This window comes from Terrapene carolina, unplaced genomic scaffold, assembly GCF_002925995.2.
Source record: "Terrapene carolina triunguis isolate 2854851 unplaced genomic scaffold, T_m_triunguis-2.0 Scaffold120, whole genome shotgun sequence".
NCBI lineage: Eukaryota > Metazoa > Chordata > Testudines > Emydidae > Terrapene > Terrapene triunguis.
Window position 1 is genome coordinate 12,343,052 of NW_020664471.1, and position 16,608 is coordinate 12,359,659.

Genomic DNA, 16,608 nt, shown 5'->3' on the forward strand with positions numbered 1-16,608 from the left:
TCTTCGGATGCACTCTATATGCATCCGAAGAAGTGGGTTGTAGCCCACGAAAGCTTATGCTCTAATAAATTTGTTAGTCTCTAAAGTGCCACAAGTACTCCTGTTCTTTTTGCGGATACAGACTAACACGGCTGCTACTCTGAAACAATTTCCCCTGTCCACATAAACCAGGGGATGGGGAAAGGAAGAGAACTCCCCCCACCCATTTTGTGGGAAAGGCCAAAGAGGATTGTCACCATCAACAAGGCTTGAAAAATATACCCTTTTACTCCTATTAGCCTGAGAGAAAAGGCAGTAAAGAAATGGCAGGGGACAGAGAGAAAACAACTTTAAAGTTAAGACATTGTTCTAGCTATTCATGTTACTGTCCTTTATTATATTTCCTTGGCAAAAAGGGGACCTCAAAGGCAGGGAATTCCACTTTAAACCTTTGGAGAGACAACAGATTGGTTGTGGCCTGAGAGGAAAGGGACTCTGAGGTGATAGTAGCCTGGGAGTAGGGAACATAGATACAAGTTTGTTTTTTTCCAGTTAGAGCACAGATATTTTATACAAGTTCTTGTTGCTCTGTCACACTCCTGCTCTTGAGATAAAGGTCAGCCAATTACTTATGGAAACCACGTAGCCACACACCACCCATTGGGAGAGTGTGGGTAGGAGTGTGAAGATACAGTATGTGATCGTCATTTGCTAAATAGACCAACCGAAGAATGAAATACCATCTTTTAATAATGAAAAGGTTAAGTTAAACTCTGATCAGAAATTGTTTTTTCCTGTCTTTTGTATGGGTCGGCTAGTATAACGTAATGTCTGCACTTGGGTAATAGTTAATTTAATTAACCTTCACTCTTCTCTCCATAGCTTTCCCCTCTCTGTTAGCTCACTCAATAGATGGACGATGTCCTCTTTTAATCTTGATTCCTTTTCTTTTATTCCTCCTCATTCCCCTCTCCCCGCAATTGATTTAAACTCTTACCATGTTTCCTTGATCCGGACTCTCTTTTCCTAACATTTGAATTCTGACACCCTTCACTAACTCCATTGCTTCTCCTCTTCCTTTCTGCCACTGAGCACTGTTGGCAAAAAATCTGGCATGCTGATTCTTTTTATGCTTTTTAAATCTACCTTAAATTCCATTCAAACTGGGCTCTTTGTTCTGTAAGCAAGTCCTAACGCCATTCTGGAGACTTGGCATTTAAGGTTTAATGAAGCCTTCCATTTTAAACCAAGTTTGGATCTTTTCATTGCACCCAAATTTATCAGTCTACCTGACATTTTTAAGGTTTTATGTTGTGCCAGTGCAAAAATTTTCTAGAGCATCTGAGGCAAATCTGAGAGACTGAGGAGTCCAAAAAATGACACAATCTCTTTTTATGGATATATTTCTAATATATTTATTTAATTTTTGCTCATCATAACTCAAAAATGGGTTGGGCTAGATACTGCTGCTCTGGTTTAAACCTTGGTTTTGGCAAAATTACTGTAGCAGCAGAATTATTGTAGATGATTATACCACTTTGCACTGTCAGATTGGCGGTAAAGAGGCCTTAGTAAAAATGAGAATCAGATCCTTAAGTGTTTATAAAAGTCATGAATTTTATAAGATTGTGACCAAGAGATTGTTAGTGAGAAATGTGAGTTTAAAACAAATTTTTCTATAAAATAAGAAGGGGAAGATGAGAGAGAAGGAGGTGAAAGGAGAGAATTACATTATGGAAGACTCAACACAGTTAAGTCTCCCTGTCTCCTTTCTTTTGTATAATCAGATATATTTTTGTTCTCTTCTGGTGTCTGTCTGAAACAAAAATTGAGCTCGTACCAGGCCATGATATTCCTTAATATAAGGGAGTGTCTATGAAGACACTGCTGCTTATTCAATTTTTAGCAGATTGGTCATTCTTAATTAATCAGATCTTATAGCAACATTTTAGGTAAAACAAAATCTTAATGTATTATATGAAGGCTTAAAGCTGCATTCCAGCATCTGTATTATTTATTTATTTGGCGTATGCAATCTGGTCAAGCCAAGCCGCAGCATTCTTGTAAACGATGTTCAAGGTACGAAGACCTCCAGGATGTTGAGTCATTTTGCAGTCTCCAACAATGTGTGTCATGGTTTGTGCTTGTCCACATTGACATAGTGGACTGTCTGTAAAACGCCACCAAAATTCCGCTGTTGCATCTGTATTAAATAGTAACAACATAGTGCAATGTATTTTCTCTGCATTAGTACACCACTTGACTCTTGGGCTGCAATTTGATGAGACACAAGCCAGGGATATATATATATTAATATTAGCTATATTGTATCTATATGTGTGAGAGAGTTTGCACAGGGATGGTTTATAATTTCTAATTTCACAATAAAACATATTACCCAACACAACAGGTTAAGACAACTCGTAGGTATGTTTTACAAAAATGTAATTGTGAGTCTTGGTTCATTAAAGGAGAAGCTGACTAGTAATAGCCTGAATAATAATAAGAAAAGATGGCAATCATACTATCATGAACCAACTACTTTTGTCATCAATATTTACTCTTTTCTCCCCACAGTAAATTAGTGTTTCCATTGTTGACTTTCCATCATCTCAATTTAATTTTATCACTCCCTGTGTGTACCATGACATCTGCCAATCTCTGTCCAAGCAACTGGCGGTTTAGGCGAATTGAGTGGAACTTTTTAGTGGAGGGTGAAATAGTTTGTTTTCATATATGTCAAGATTAAGGTATTTTTATCCAGCTGATACAGAGACATTCTAAAATGCTGGTTTTAAAACTGCTAGGCTTCTTCAGACATTAGAACTCTAATTAATCATCTGGCAAGTGGTTTATTTAATGGTCTTTTATCAAAGGAGAACTGCCTAAGAGAAGCAAAAATATAAGCACATAGTTTAATCCCGTAGTTCTTTTCCTCAGTTTGATTTTTTGTTTCTTTCATTTTACAGCCTTTATCCCTTCCTTGGCTCACCTTTGTCGTCTTGAGATCCGGTCCATTTTAAAAAGTGAACACCTACAATCTGACCAGTTTATCCGTAAATTTCCCTTGCCCACTTGTCTACAGGACTATCTGCTGTATTTAGATATATTGAGAATAAATGGCATTCCAGAACTGGTGGATGTTCAGGGTGAATGGGATGAAGGAACATTTTACCCAACTCATTCCCGTTCAGAAGACACCAAGAAGGGAAGCATGTGTTGCTGATGCTTGATAGTCCAACTGCCTGAGACTGGACCCAAATGTTGCAGACTTTATGAATGTCGATTAGCAGACTCCACAGGAGAGCTACTGTATCTGCATATTTGCTACTCTAGTAAAGGGGTTTTTTCACATTGCAGTTTACATTTTAATTAGAAGTATGTTGCAAGTTATGATGTACTCAACTACATGGAAAGCTTTTAAAAAAATCTGTTCTAGTTCCTTCATTTGTATTCTTTCTTTCAAAAGAAAATTCCTTCCTCTTATGTGGTAAAATCAACCTGTTCAGTGAACATAGTTTCTAGATAGCTATCCCTGTCAGTCACTAAGTTAATGTGAAAAATCCTATTACAGATACTATACATGCCAAACAAAATATGTTTTAAAGTAAAAAATTACAAATTATATGAGTATTCTGTATTTACACGTTTAGAAATGGCCTAGGTGAGCCAGACATCTGAGATCACTGAATGTCCAAAAGGAAAGTGCTTGTTGAGGTAGGTCTGATCCTTGTGATAACGGACAATAATCTGTTTTAATTTGTATGAATTAATTAATCTATAATTAGTTGCTTCTATTCTGCCTTCCATGAAAATGCCTTAGGATATTCATTTTATTATAAAAATATACATAGTATTTTATTTGCAAACCAATAATACTTCCTCCCTCCCAACTTTAAAGACATGAAAATGAAATTGTTGGTACCTAACAGATGTAGATCAGGGTTTATGCACATACTCGATAGAAGAAAAAAGCAGTATTCAGATTAGTGTTTGAACAGCACATACTACAGTGGTATTTGGAATGATGTTATAGTAGAATTGAAATGTTGCAATAATCCCAAATTTCATGTTCACATTCATGGACTATTTATTCTAGTTTCTTAGAAATTAGAGTACAAAAGGAATTCAGGTTCAATATGAGTGTAGTGATTTGTCCTATTACTTACTCTAAAAAGTATTTTGGAGTTTCTTACTAATTCTTTTATTAGGAGATTAAGCACCTACCAGTTCAGTGATCCCATATCTGCTGGTTGCAAAGAGGAGTTTAATCTGCTGAATGTATTTATTTTTTCTTTAATTACATAGCATTAACAGTCTCTGTTCTGATTGGTAATGACTTGAGTTCTGGCCCTGTTTGGGATATTTCTGGAGATGGAATGTCTGTTCTTGCTGGCTATCCTCACTCACTACTTTTCTGTTACCAAAGTCCCAACTATGTCATTATCTAGAGCTGGCCATGGTCAAGAATGCAAACAATGGTGAATATTGTAGCTTAAATTAAAAAAATAATTACTGCTGGGTTGGAAAAGTTAGCCATCCTTCATAAATGGAAATGCAAACTATAAACATGAGTGAGAACAGTCTACTCAAGTTCCTTCTTGCCTTCAAAAGATCTTATTAGCTTAGTACCTTTATTTCCGCATGAGGTTTGTACTGAGAGGAATTTGATAACACTGAGTAGAGATGTGCCTGTGTACTGTGCTCTACCAGAGTGCATATGTTCATTGTTAGGATACAATGCTAATGTTGTAATCTTTGGTATTGCCTATATTTTCCATGTGTTATCAAACCTTTTGTCTCATTCAATAAACAATTTAAGAAGAAAATTTTCATGTTGGAATTCTTATCAAATTTCAACATGCTTGCCTTTGAGTCAGTCTCATTTAGTCTCCCTGCCATTTTCATAGGAGTGGTTCTCAGACGATCATAGTGTGCACCAGTGTTCCCTGTAATTTTTTCCATGCAGGTGCGGAATGAATTTTATTATGTGCACCAATATCGAGGTAATGTGCGGATGTGCGCCACCAGTAGAAACAAAAAGCCTAGATATAATATATTTTTTTTTAAAAGTTACCATAGGGATAATTACTCCAGCCAGGACAGGTTAGACATTTTAGAACTCACTACTCAAAGAATTAAATTTAAGCATAAGAGAAAAATAAAATCATGAAATGCATAGACCAGTCAAAAAACTGAAATAACAGCACTTTGAAAGAATAAAAGGACAGAGAACATATGTGCATTGCAGGAAGTACCAAGAAGTAACAATAACAGCAAAACAAGTATGTGTTGGGAAGGGAGTGTGAAAGAGACTCTGTGTGTGTGTGTGTGTGTGTGTGTGTGTGATAGATAGAGACTCTGTGTGCGCGCACGTGTGTCAGAGATAGAGACAGACTGTGTGTGTGTGTGTGTGTGATAGATAGATAGATAGAGACTCTGTGTGCGCGCGCGCGCGCGTCAGAGATAGAGACAGACTGTGTGTGTGTGTGTGTGTGTGTGTGTGTGTGCTAGCTGCTGGGGAAGCCTATGAGAGACTGTGCACTGTCTCTCTAAGGCACTCACCAGGAAGCTCAGACCGCAGCAGCTGAGCTCTCCTGCTCCTGAGCCCTGTCCCCTCTGCCCTGCTCTGTGGAGATGGGGTACAGGGGGAAGGAGTCACCCTGACATCAGTGCCCCTTTCCCCCCTCCCGCTCTTCACAGCCTGCAGGAGGGTCCCAGGGGCTCCAAGGCAGAGGGCAGGAGCAACACGGCTGCAGAGCAGCGGAGGGAGAGGCACCTGAACACACGCCGCTGTGTGCCATTCTGCTAATCAAGTGTGCAGCATTTGCTTCACTCCGGGGCAGCTGCACGACGGAACACCGGTGTGCACCACACCTTAATAGAAACAGTTTCCTGGATCACATCCATTCCCTTTCACAATTGTGCAGCCCATTTTCCGCACCTGTAAGTGATCACATATGCCCGGTGGCAACACAGCAATTGTTTATATGGAAAAGTAAGAATAAAGTATTATGTGGTTTTTAGCTGTCTTTCAATGAAATTTAGCAGCTGGAAATAGGAGGCAATTGCCAGCCAGCTCCATCTCATTGTGGATCCCAATAATTGCTCCATAGACCACCAATGGACCAAAGACCACATCTGGAGAACCTATGCTTCAGAAACTCGTCATCTTTGGTTTTAAACTCAAAGCATTGTTAAATGTGAAATAGCGGGTAATTAAAAACAGAAGAGGCCAAATGTAAAGTAAGCTGATAATTGGAATAAAAATATATCCTTTTTACATTATGCTTGTATTGATATCCTTCAAATGCCAAAATGGTTGTGTTTTTAGTAATGTAGAGTGCAGATGTGTGTTTGATAAAATGGTAAAACAGTGTAACACAAATGCATTATTGTGCAGATCTCACCAGTCAAAACTTTCTGTCTCCTGGCTTGTATTTCACATATGCCCCTAATAGGTGAAGTGGAACAGGTGGTAATTGCAATTGGAGCAATGAGATTCATGAATAATATGTGTTTGTCTCTCTTATCAGTCAAGGGTTACATAACATTTTACTCACTGGTTTACCATTTGGATGATAAAGCCCATCATGAGTCAGTAAAAAATGCTAATTTTCACTCTGCTTAGAAACAAGACAAAGTATGTGGAGAAGAAGGTATATGTGGTGACCTTATAGGCCAATTATTTCATAACTATAATTAATACGAAATTCTGAGGTTAATATGCATGTTTGGATCAAATAATGTGAACGTTCCTCTTGAACTAATTCAGAGGATCACTCTGCCAAAAGAATTAATAAATAGAGGTTAGTTTGTTAATAGTATTTTCCCTCCCAAAGTGCATACAGAACTAAATCTCAGGATTTGAGCCCCCCACTCCCCTCTCAAGTCCAATTTTCAGAGTGGTAGCCGTGTTAGTCTGTATCAGCAAAAAGAACGAGGAGTACTTGTGGCACCTTGGAGACTAACAAATTTATTTGGGCATAAGCTTTCATGGGCTAAAACCCACTTCATCGGATGCATGCAGTGGAAAATACAGTAGGAAGATGTATATACACAGAGAACATGAAAAAATGGGTGTTGCCATACCAACTCTAAAGAGACTAATCAATTAAGGTGGGCTATTATCAGCAGGAGAAAAAAAACTTTTGTAGTGATAATCAGAATGGCCCATTTCAAACAGTTGATAAGAAGGTGTGTGTAACAATAGGGGAAAAATTAGCATGGGGAAATAGTTTTTACTTTGTATAATGACCCATCCACTCCCAGTCTTTATTCAAGCCACAAATACTCCTCGTTCAAGTCCAAATGTTACCTTAAATTTCTAATTGGGCTGACTTCTGTCTCCCCTTCCATTTCTGTTAGCATGTAAAATGGAAAAAAATCCATTTGCCAAGGCCAAAGTTTGGTAGATTCTGAATTTCAAGACCCTACAACCAAAGAAACTGCCTCATGACACCTTGTCACTGCTGAGCATTTTGAAATATGAACACTTATGATGCTCCCATACATTTCTTCAGCTGGATTACCTTCAATCCTTGGAATCCATGCCAGGTAATGTCTTAGAGTGGTTCATCATGGGTGAGCATGTCATGCTCTATGTTCCAGAAATATGGAATGGTATATGGAGTGACATGTACATTGAAACTATCTTCATGAAGTGTGCCATGGTGCTATCATTTGGATTACTCTGAAACCAGAAACTCTCAAGAATTGGGCTCTTAGCCTCCACATATGCAGTTGCCTGGTGGAAGACACTGCAAACATAAATGACACCTATCAAGCACAAATACAAGAGATCCATAAAGAAGAAATGAAGTCAAGAATTACTACAGATGCATAGCTCTGGTTTCCTAGTAATGGCTCCTCTATCCATTGCATTGATCTGTTAGACCTCCCACTAAGCACCCAGAGGCAATAATAAATGTTGTCAGTGGCTAAGTGGCACTACTATCAGTCAGTGTGGATGATGTACTTACAATTCGAATTGCCAAATGGAAGAATTTGAATGTAGCTGTCCCCACAGGGTTCTGTGATGAAATACCAAGGAGAGTAGAGATACTGAAAATGACAACAACAACAAAAAGCATATATAGGTTGACCCAGCAAAGGTATTTGACTCTAACCTTATCTATTCAAGAGCGATAGGCCTACAAACCAGTTCATGAGAGACTGACAACAAGCATATTTAATCACATGTATTGGCTCCTGTACCAACATCAGTGTTCAATGACTGGTTTCAAGTCTAAAAAAGCAGCTGCAGACAGTGTTGTCAACTAGACATATTTCACAAGAAGTCACCTGCATGGTCAGTTCCACAGTTCTTTGGCCAGCAAGTAGTGTCATCAAGAACTTTGACCAATTTCAGAATGGGAAGTGGCAAGGGGGGATGAAATGTCAATATTTCAAAATGCTCAACAGTGTCATCAGGCAGATTCTTGTGATGGATGGTCTTTAGATACTGAATGCAGAAAAAAACCTTGTGTGGATCCTAAAGGTTGACCAGAATAGCTGCTGGACTACCAAGGAGAGTTGTACACATGAACAACTGACAGAACCCACTGTGCTGTTCCACAAGCAGCCCCAAAAGGGCATCCTATGTAGAAAAAGTGGGGATGGCTGAGCAGTACCCCTATGGCCCACTCCCTGCTGCTTATTCTTCACTTAGCTTGTGGTAAGTCCATGTAAGAGTGAGGCTAGGTCTACACTACAGCGGGGTGTCGACCTAAAATATGCAACTTCAGCTACGTGAATAGCGTAGCTGAAGTGGCGTATTTTAGGTCGACTTACCTGGCTGTGAGGACGGCGGCAAGTCGACCGCTGCCGCGCCGCTGTCGACTCCGCTGCCGCCTCTTGCCACGGTGGATTTCCGGAGTCGACGGCAGAGCCATCAGGGATCGATTTTATCGCGTCCTCACTAGACGCGATAAGTCGATCCCCGATAGAACGATTGCTACCCGCCGATCCGGCGGGTAGTGAAGACGTGCCCTGAGTTCTTACATACTCCACCGCCCCAGACAAGTAGTAGCTGGTACAGGCCAATTGCACAGAGTCACAAATCCAAAGAGCAGTAGATAGGCAACAGTAACAGCAGCAGCACTTACCTTTTACAATGAGCAAGGTACCGATACAGCATCCCCCGACTGAGCTGGTCAGGAGTTTAGCTTGCAACAGTGGTAAATGTGCACTCCCTCTATTCCAACCAAAGAAAAGGGAGTTAGTTTATTAGTCACTGGTACATGCTACTCATCTCTCTGCTGCTACAGTTTGTCATGAGTGAGTCAGCTGCCATACAACGCAGCCCCAGTTCCCAAGGGAGATGACATATATTGGCACATCATGAGCGTGTAGGTAGACAGTTGCAGAGAACTTGAGTCCCAGTGCTGCAAACTCCATGCTACAGGAGCAAGGAGGTGAATGTTCCTTACCACCATCTCCAACTACAGCTGTGAAAAGTTAGCCTTCATATTAGCACATAACAAGAAAGAAAATGCAGTGTGATAAACCCAGCCAGCATACAACAGATCGAGTCTAAGAAAATATGCTCAATACACCATCAAAAGACCTTGATTATCTCACAGGAAGGCAGCCCAGAACTTGAAACAAAAGCCACACGTCTGCAAGGTAGCATGGCTACAGGAATTTCATAAACCAGTCCCACAGCCACATCTAGCATTGCTGACCTGGAAAATCTACCCCCTACATTACTAGGAGGAGACTTAGCAATTTTCAGCCTGCACCGCCGTCTCTTCCTGGAAAATGTACTGCCAGGAGCAGATGGGGGTGCAGGCTGAAAATTGCTAAGTCTCCTCTTAGTACCGTACTGCGGAGCAGATGCCAAAAAGACTAATAAAAATGATCCCACCTTCCAGCTGAACCTGCAAAGCACTATTAGCACCTATAGGCCTGAGTTCACAAAGCAGTAGCACACAGCAGTTCATGGAAACAGACACATAACTATCCAACTGACTTGCAGCTGTAGTCAGAACTAGTGTCATCACCATGTTACTCGCCAGAGCAGCATTTCATAAGCACATTCAGGCATAGCAACAATGGGCTGGACTATTGTTTGTCATATAAAAAGACCTGCTCTTTCACCCACCATCTCCAAAGGACAAGATGGAGAGTGGAAATGCTGGCAGATGAGTGGGGTAACCTAAAGATGCTTCTGTCACGTTGCTACTGCTGATGTAGCTAACATTGTACAGGCTGCTATATAAGATGTATTATATAAGTAACTGTCCAAAGGCCTAGACTGCTCCTCCAAGATCATTTCACTTGTGATTATGCAAAGTAAATATATTGACAGAATAAAGCACAATTTCTGAATCATAACATACAGTGCTTTCTTATATTGTGTTTCAAAGTCTCTGTACATTCTGCGCATTGCAGACTCCATTGTGTTAAACTGTGGCGTACTAGTTAATCTGAGGCTATTGCAAAGATTCTCATGTGTCCATTGTACTAATGCAAATATATCTGGGAATCTCACACATGTGAGAGACCACCCATTCTTATAACACTACATGTTGGTTTCCTAAAACACAAAGCACAAGTGAGGTGCAATCTGCTTCTGATGGGGTTCGGTTCTGTTCTGTTCTGCTCAGGCTATGGTGACATGCTCAGGGCAGACAGAGGAAAATTATGGTTAAATTACCACTAACCTAAGGAAAGAAATAGGACTAAAATATTAGGCCACATTTTTCATGCAAACATCACCATAATTTAGGAGGGTTTGGATGTACTGGGAAACTGAAAAGAGAAATGAGAAAAGGAATGTGTTACAAGGAACTCCCCAGAAACCTTTTTACAAATGAATGATGTCAAAGCAGAAACAAACAGCTCACAGCAGCACTGGTCTCTATTCAAACTGGCCCACACAGCTATTGTCACTACAGGGAATTGTTACAACACATCCAGTGTGCACATGTGTGCGAACAAAGTGCTGATAAGAAAGCCCAAGTGTTCACTTACAATAACACTGAGTCTGCAATGTGCACGTCAGTGGTGTTTAAATACAAATTTAGAATATTACTCCACTTCATCTTTCTGTCTATCCATCCGGCTACTTATATTCCCTCATCACTGTTGTATCTGAGGCCTTGGTGAGTGGAATTTGAGAGAAAGGGGTGGGGTGTTACCTCATAGCTTAACTCAGTAACTACAGAGCCATAATGTGCTATCAGGAAGCCATGGGATCACCATCATCCCACTACTGTGAGGAAATATAGATGGTATCTATTTATTTCACTGTGTCAGTTTAACCTGTCATTACCTCTATGGGCAGGTGGAAAGATTTTAAAAATAAACAATGTATTCATGGTTTGTAAGGACATTAAAAAAACCTCCCTAAAACCAGACGAAACTCCTCCCAGATATGGTTTTGTAATTAGCCCCATGCTTATGGTGACCATTCTGAGTTTTCTGGGGGAGGGGTATACACAAACAACTACCTGAGGTGGTTATAGGGCATGTACCTAGATAGTTAGTATGACTGATTGCTAAGTGTTAAACACTGAAAATGCCCCTCCTGGTTTTGGGCTGGCTGGATGTAGGGGTGATGATATAGATTATTAATACAACATAAGATTTGTGGCTTCTGCTACAGTGAAATCCTGTGTAATTACAGGCACCACCTATTATTAAGGTTGCCCAACACTTCCCATTATAACACCCTGTTTTCAGTTGCTTATAATTTTGCCAAACTTTAATCATTTGGGTTGACATTTTTCATGACGTGTCTGCCTCAGGCTGTTTTTTGTTTGTTTGTTTGTTTTTAACCAGAATGGTTTAGCCTTTTTCAAGAATAAGGTTAGGAAAAGATATTTTTTGCCCATGTGAGATTCTGGTGGCCTTTTCTTTGAACATCTCTAGTGCCCAATACTTTGGAGCAGGGTCTTGAAATGTATCAGGAGGGTGGCCTTAATGTCAGGGATGAGCCTTTTGCTATGAAAATCTGCCCAAATTTGGCCAAGTTACAAGCCATTGCAAATGGTAGTTTGCACATGCTCAATAGAGCCTTCTTAGATTTTAGCAGTTTAATTTTCTGAAGAGTCCATCTGCATTGGACATGTTCCAGCCTGGGACTAAGCAGGATTGTCCATGCAATTGTATCTCTGAGCTGCTGTGGGTCAGGCTGGGTCTAGACAGTTTGTCTCTGCTGTGCTCTCAGTGACCCTCTGCTGGGCCCAGCCAGGTTGGAGGAACAAGCTGCTTGAGTTGAATGCAGAGGGGTAAAAGCTGGACTTATGGGAGTGATGGGGAATTTCATTGGGACAAGGAGTCTTCTGGGGGGATTGGGATTCGGGGTTCTGGTGGAAGGGGACTGGGAGTCGTGGTGGGAGATAGACTGGGCACTGAAGCGGTATGGGGGCTGGCTTGACAAGGAGATTGGAACTGAGAGCCAGTGGGGCCTGGGAAGGGGGGGGAGAGGCAGATCTAATAAGGAGCTTTAGGGGGCAGGGCAGGAACTGGGCCTGGCTGGACAAAGACTGGGAATAGGAACCAGGGATTTTCCAGACTAAGGAAATGCAATAGATCTAATCTACCTGGATTCTAGTAAAGAATTTGATACGGTTCACCACGGGAAATCATTAGTTAAATAGAGAAGATGGGGATTAATACAAGAATCAATAGATAGGCGAGGAACTGGTTAAAGGGGAGACTACAACAAGTCACGTTGAAAAGTGAGCTGTCAGGCAGGAGGGAGGTTACTAGTAGAGTTCCTAAAGGATTGGTTTTAGGACCAATCTTATTTAACATTTTCATTAATGACCTTGGCACAAAAAGTGGAAGTGTGCTAATAACATTTGTGGATGGTACAGAGTTGAGAGGTACTGCCGATATGGAGGAGGACCAGACCATGATACAAGATTTGGAGAAATTTGAAAACTGGAGTAATAGAAATGGGATAAAATTTAATAGTGCAAAGTGCAAGCTAATGCAGTTAGGGACTAACACTACGAATTTTTGCTATAAGCTGGGGATTTATCAGTTGGAAGCGACAGAGGAGGAAAAAGACCTGGGTGTATTGGTGATCACATGATTACAGGATGATTATGAGCTACCAATGTGATGCAGCTATGAAAAAGGCTAATTCAATCCTAGGATGCATCAGGCAAGGTATTTCCAGTAGATATAAAGTATTATTGCCATTATATAAGGCACTGGTGAGACCTCATCTGGAATACTGGGTGCAGTTCTGGTTTTCCATCTTTACGAAAGATTAATTCAACTGATGATCAGAGGAATGGATAATGTATTTTACAAGAGGAGACTCGAAGAACTTGGCTTGTTTAACCTAACCAAATGAAGGATGAAGGGAGATATGATTGCTCTCTATGAATACATCAGAGGATAAACACCAAGGTGAGAGAGGAGTTATTTAAGTTAAGGACCAATACTGGAACAAGAACAAATTGATATAACTGGCCATAAAAATTTTTAGGTTTGAAATTAGATGAAGGTTTCTAACCATCAGAGGAGTGAAGTTCTGGAACAGCCTTCCAAGGGGAGTAGTGGGGCCAAAAAACTTAACTTGTTTTAAGCCTGAGCTTGATAAGATTATGGAGAGGATGGCACGATGGCACTACCTGCAATGGCATATGGCTCATCCACAATTGCTATTAGCAAATATCTCCAACGGCCAGAGATGGGACACTTGTGGGGGAGAGCTCTGAGTTACTACAGAGTATTCTTTTCCCTGTGTCTGGATGGTGTGTCTTGCCCACATACTCAGGGTCTAACCGATTGCCATATTAGGGATCAGGAAGGAATTTTCCTCCAGGTCAGATTGGCAAAGATCCTGGGGGAGGTTCGCCTTTCTCTGCAGGGTGGGGAAGGGGTCACTTGCTAGTTTGAACTAGAGTAAGTGGTGGAGTCCCTGTGACTTAAAGTCTTTGCATCAAGATTTGAGGACTTCGGTAACTTAGCACAGGTTATGAGCCTACTACAGGAGGGATGGATGAGGTTCTGTGGCTTGCAATATGCAGCTCAGACTAGAAGATCATGATGGTCCCTTCTGGAAGATGGTAGAGCAAGGTGACTGGGACTGTGATGGGAGTCCAGAGGACTGAGAGGGACAGAGCAGAAGGGGTCATGCTTTGGGGGATAGGCATGAGAGTCTGTGTCCCCTAGAGCACACACCACTCCAGAACCTGGAATGGAACCCAAGATTCCCAAGTCTCACCATTCCTCTGCTGTCAGCAAATATCTGCAGAACCTACTGGCAACACATGTGTCTCATCCCCCTCTACTGCTGGGCTACACAGAAGATGACCGCCTACTGCTGCTGTCAGTTACTCCATTAGCTTAAGTGGCAGAAGTTTGGGCAGTGGAGCTAAAGGTCAATATGAGGCCAAAAGATGGAATTTCTGTGTTTTCAGTTTGCTTTTTTAAAAACACATGCAAAAACTATATTAAAAGAAATGCCCCCTGAATAAGAACCCTAAATTAAAAGAACTTTAAGGTTGCAAAATCAAGCACTCGAATATTAGGAAATACCACAACTGAGGTTGCTTGTACAAATCTGCATAATCGTGTGGCAGTATCGCTACAGGATTCCTCTTCCACTTCGCACTCTCCTGTGTGATTCTCCCCCCGTCCCCAGTTATTAAAAGAGCAACGAAGGCACCCAAGCAGTACCAATGCAGAAACTAAAACCACAGAAATGTACCATAATATATATGCTACATAAAAAAGCAGCCATGGACAGCAGATACAAATAAAACCCAAGCTCCCCCACACCACCACCAATCACAAGAAACAATATTAACCCTGGGGAGCCAATAAAAAGCCACATCTGTTTCTACTGATTTCCTTTAGAACAATTCCACTTGAAATTAATATTGATCCTCAAAATTGGCCTGTGCTTTTCACTAGCTGCAAAAGATGATTTGCATCACAAACTACCAGAAACTTCAGAATTACAGACGCGTCCTTTTACAATGTGATTTTACTCTGTGGGGAAACTGCAATGAGAGCAGTTTTACTACAACAGGAGTAACCATAAATATTTTATGTGCAATTCAGCCTTGGGAGGGGAAGTGGGAGAAGGGAGAATCTCTACAGAAAGAATTGTACCTTTTCAAAGTGTGTTGGGTAGCAGTTCCATTATGCGCTGGAAGCATGGATGTCAAGTGTGATTGATTTCTGTGCCTGCAAAAACAAAAACATATAAAAATTCAAATGTCATTGGCCCATGCACCAAGCTGAACAAATTGAACATGTCAGTAGAATATTTAGGGACAAAAGAAATGAGTTTGTCCAGAGGCCCAGGGCTGGGTTAAGACATAGGCACTAGTGGTCCATGCCCATGGCCCCAACTTGGTGGAGTCATGAGATTATATCAGAATCACAGCTTTTGCTTCCTTATATAAGTTTCTAGCCATCACAGAAAAGCTTGACAATGTGCCCAGAGTGTAACCAATTCAGCTGCCTGAGTCTGCAGAGAGAATGATACAATAGCTCTGGGAAGGGAACTGCCTCATGCAGCCTGCTAGGGTGTTAACTCCAGGGCTCGCTGTTCTGTAGTGCGCCCATCAGCCCTCCCCCCAGTGGTCACTGTGTGGCAGGAGGAATAAGTGCCACAGGACTGGAATACCCACCCACCCAGATATACCCTGGCTACTAGAATAACTAATGGGGAGCTTCTTTGTTGCAACCCCTGCCTGACTGGGCCTAGGGTGAGGATCCCTGTGGCCAGCTCTGCTGGTTCAGAGCGGAAGGGATTCCTGCTGTTGCACCTGGGAGGCAGAATGGGGGTGGGGTGCCATCCAGCTGCAGCTACTTGTTTGGCAGGGGAGGGCAGAATGTGTGTGTGGAGGAGGACTCCCTGCTGCCACCACTCCAAGGGGCGTGGGGCCAAGTTGCATGGCGATAGGCAGAGTCACTAGACCCTGTGTCGTGCTATATCAAGATTCCTGAATGCCTTGATCAGGCCCTGACGAGTTTAGCGTCTTCATTTTGTCTCATTTGTTGTCCTCCAAAGGTTCATTGCCAGCACTAGCTGATCATTTAGATCTTGGATGACTGTTACCTAGTTATCAATACGGACAATGATATTTTTCATTTCAGAGCTGCTCTGGCAAAGTCTTTAGACCATCAGCAGAGCATTTAAAAACTAATACAAGTGCTGTTACTAGTTCAGTAATAAAAATGAAACGGATTGGTAGCCATTCAAGTTGCACACTATGAATTTTACTTTAAGTCTGGGGTGTTGTTAGGATGCAGGAGCTGTTAAATATGTAACTCCTTCTAGGCTCCAATGCCAGTGAATTCAATGGGAGGCTCTTCATTAACTTCAGTTTGGCCCATAGAGAGGAGGGCAAGCCCCTGGAGGCTAATTCTTCAAGCGTTACTCATTGACTTCAATGGGAGTTGTGCCAACTAAGGACTGCAGGATTTGGCCTTGTGTGCAGGGCCGACTCTAGGTCTTTTGCTGCCCCAAGCAAAAATTTTTTTGGCTGCCCCCCCACCCTCTACCAGTGCCCTCCCCCACCCGCACCCTCTGCCACCCCAGCCCTGGGTTCTCTCTTCCCCCCCCACCCGCACCCCCTGCAGCCCCAGCGCTGGGCTTTCCCTCCCACCCCACTCGCACCCTCTGCCGCCCCAGCCCTGGGCTCTCCA

At 41.7% G+C, this 16,608-nt stretch overlaps 1 protein-coding gene across 1 annotated transcript in view; it reads left to right on the top strand.

Moving 5' to 3' along the window:
• ASB3 (ankyrin repeat and SOCS box containing 3) overlaps nucleotides 1-4,788 on the top strand; it is a 115,313-nt gene extending 110,525 nt beyond the window's left edge. The window contains exon 11 of the mRNA XM_024204099.2: nucleotides 2,949-4,788. Within this exon, the coding sequence (XP_024059867.1) occupies nucleotides 2,949-3,205 (257 nt within the window). The 3' untranslated portion in view covers nucleotides 3,206-4,788. The remainder of the gene's footprint in view (nucleotides 1-2,948) is intronic.
• Nucleotides 4,789-16,608: the final 11,820 nt, after the last annotated feature.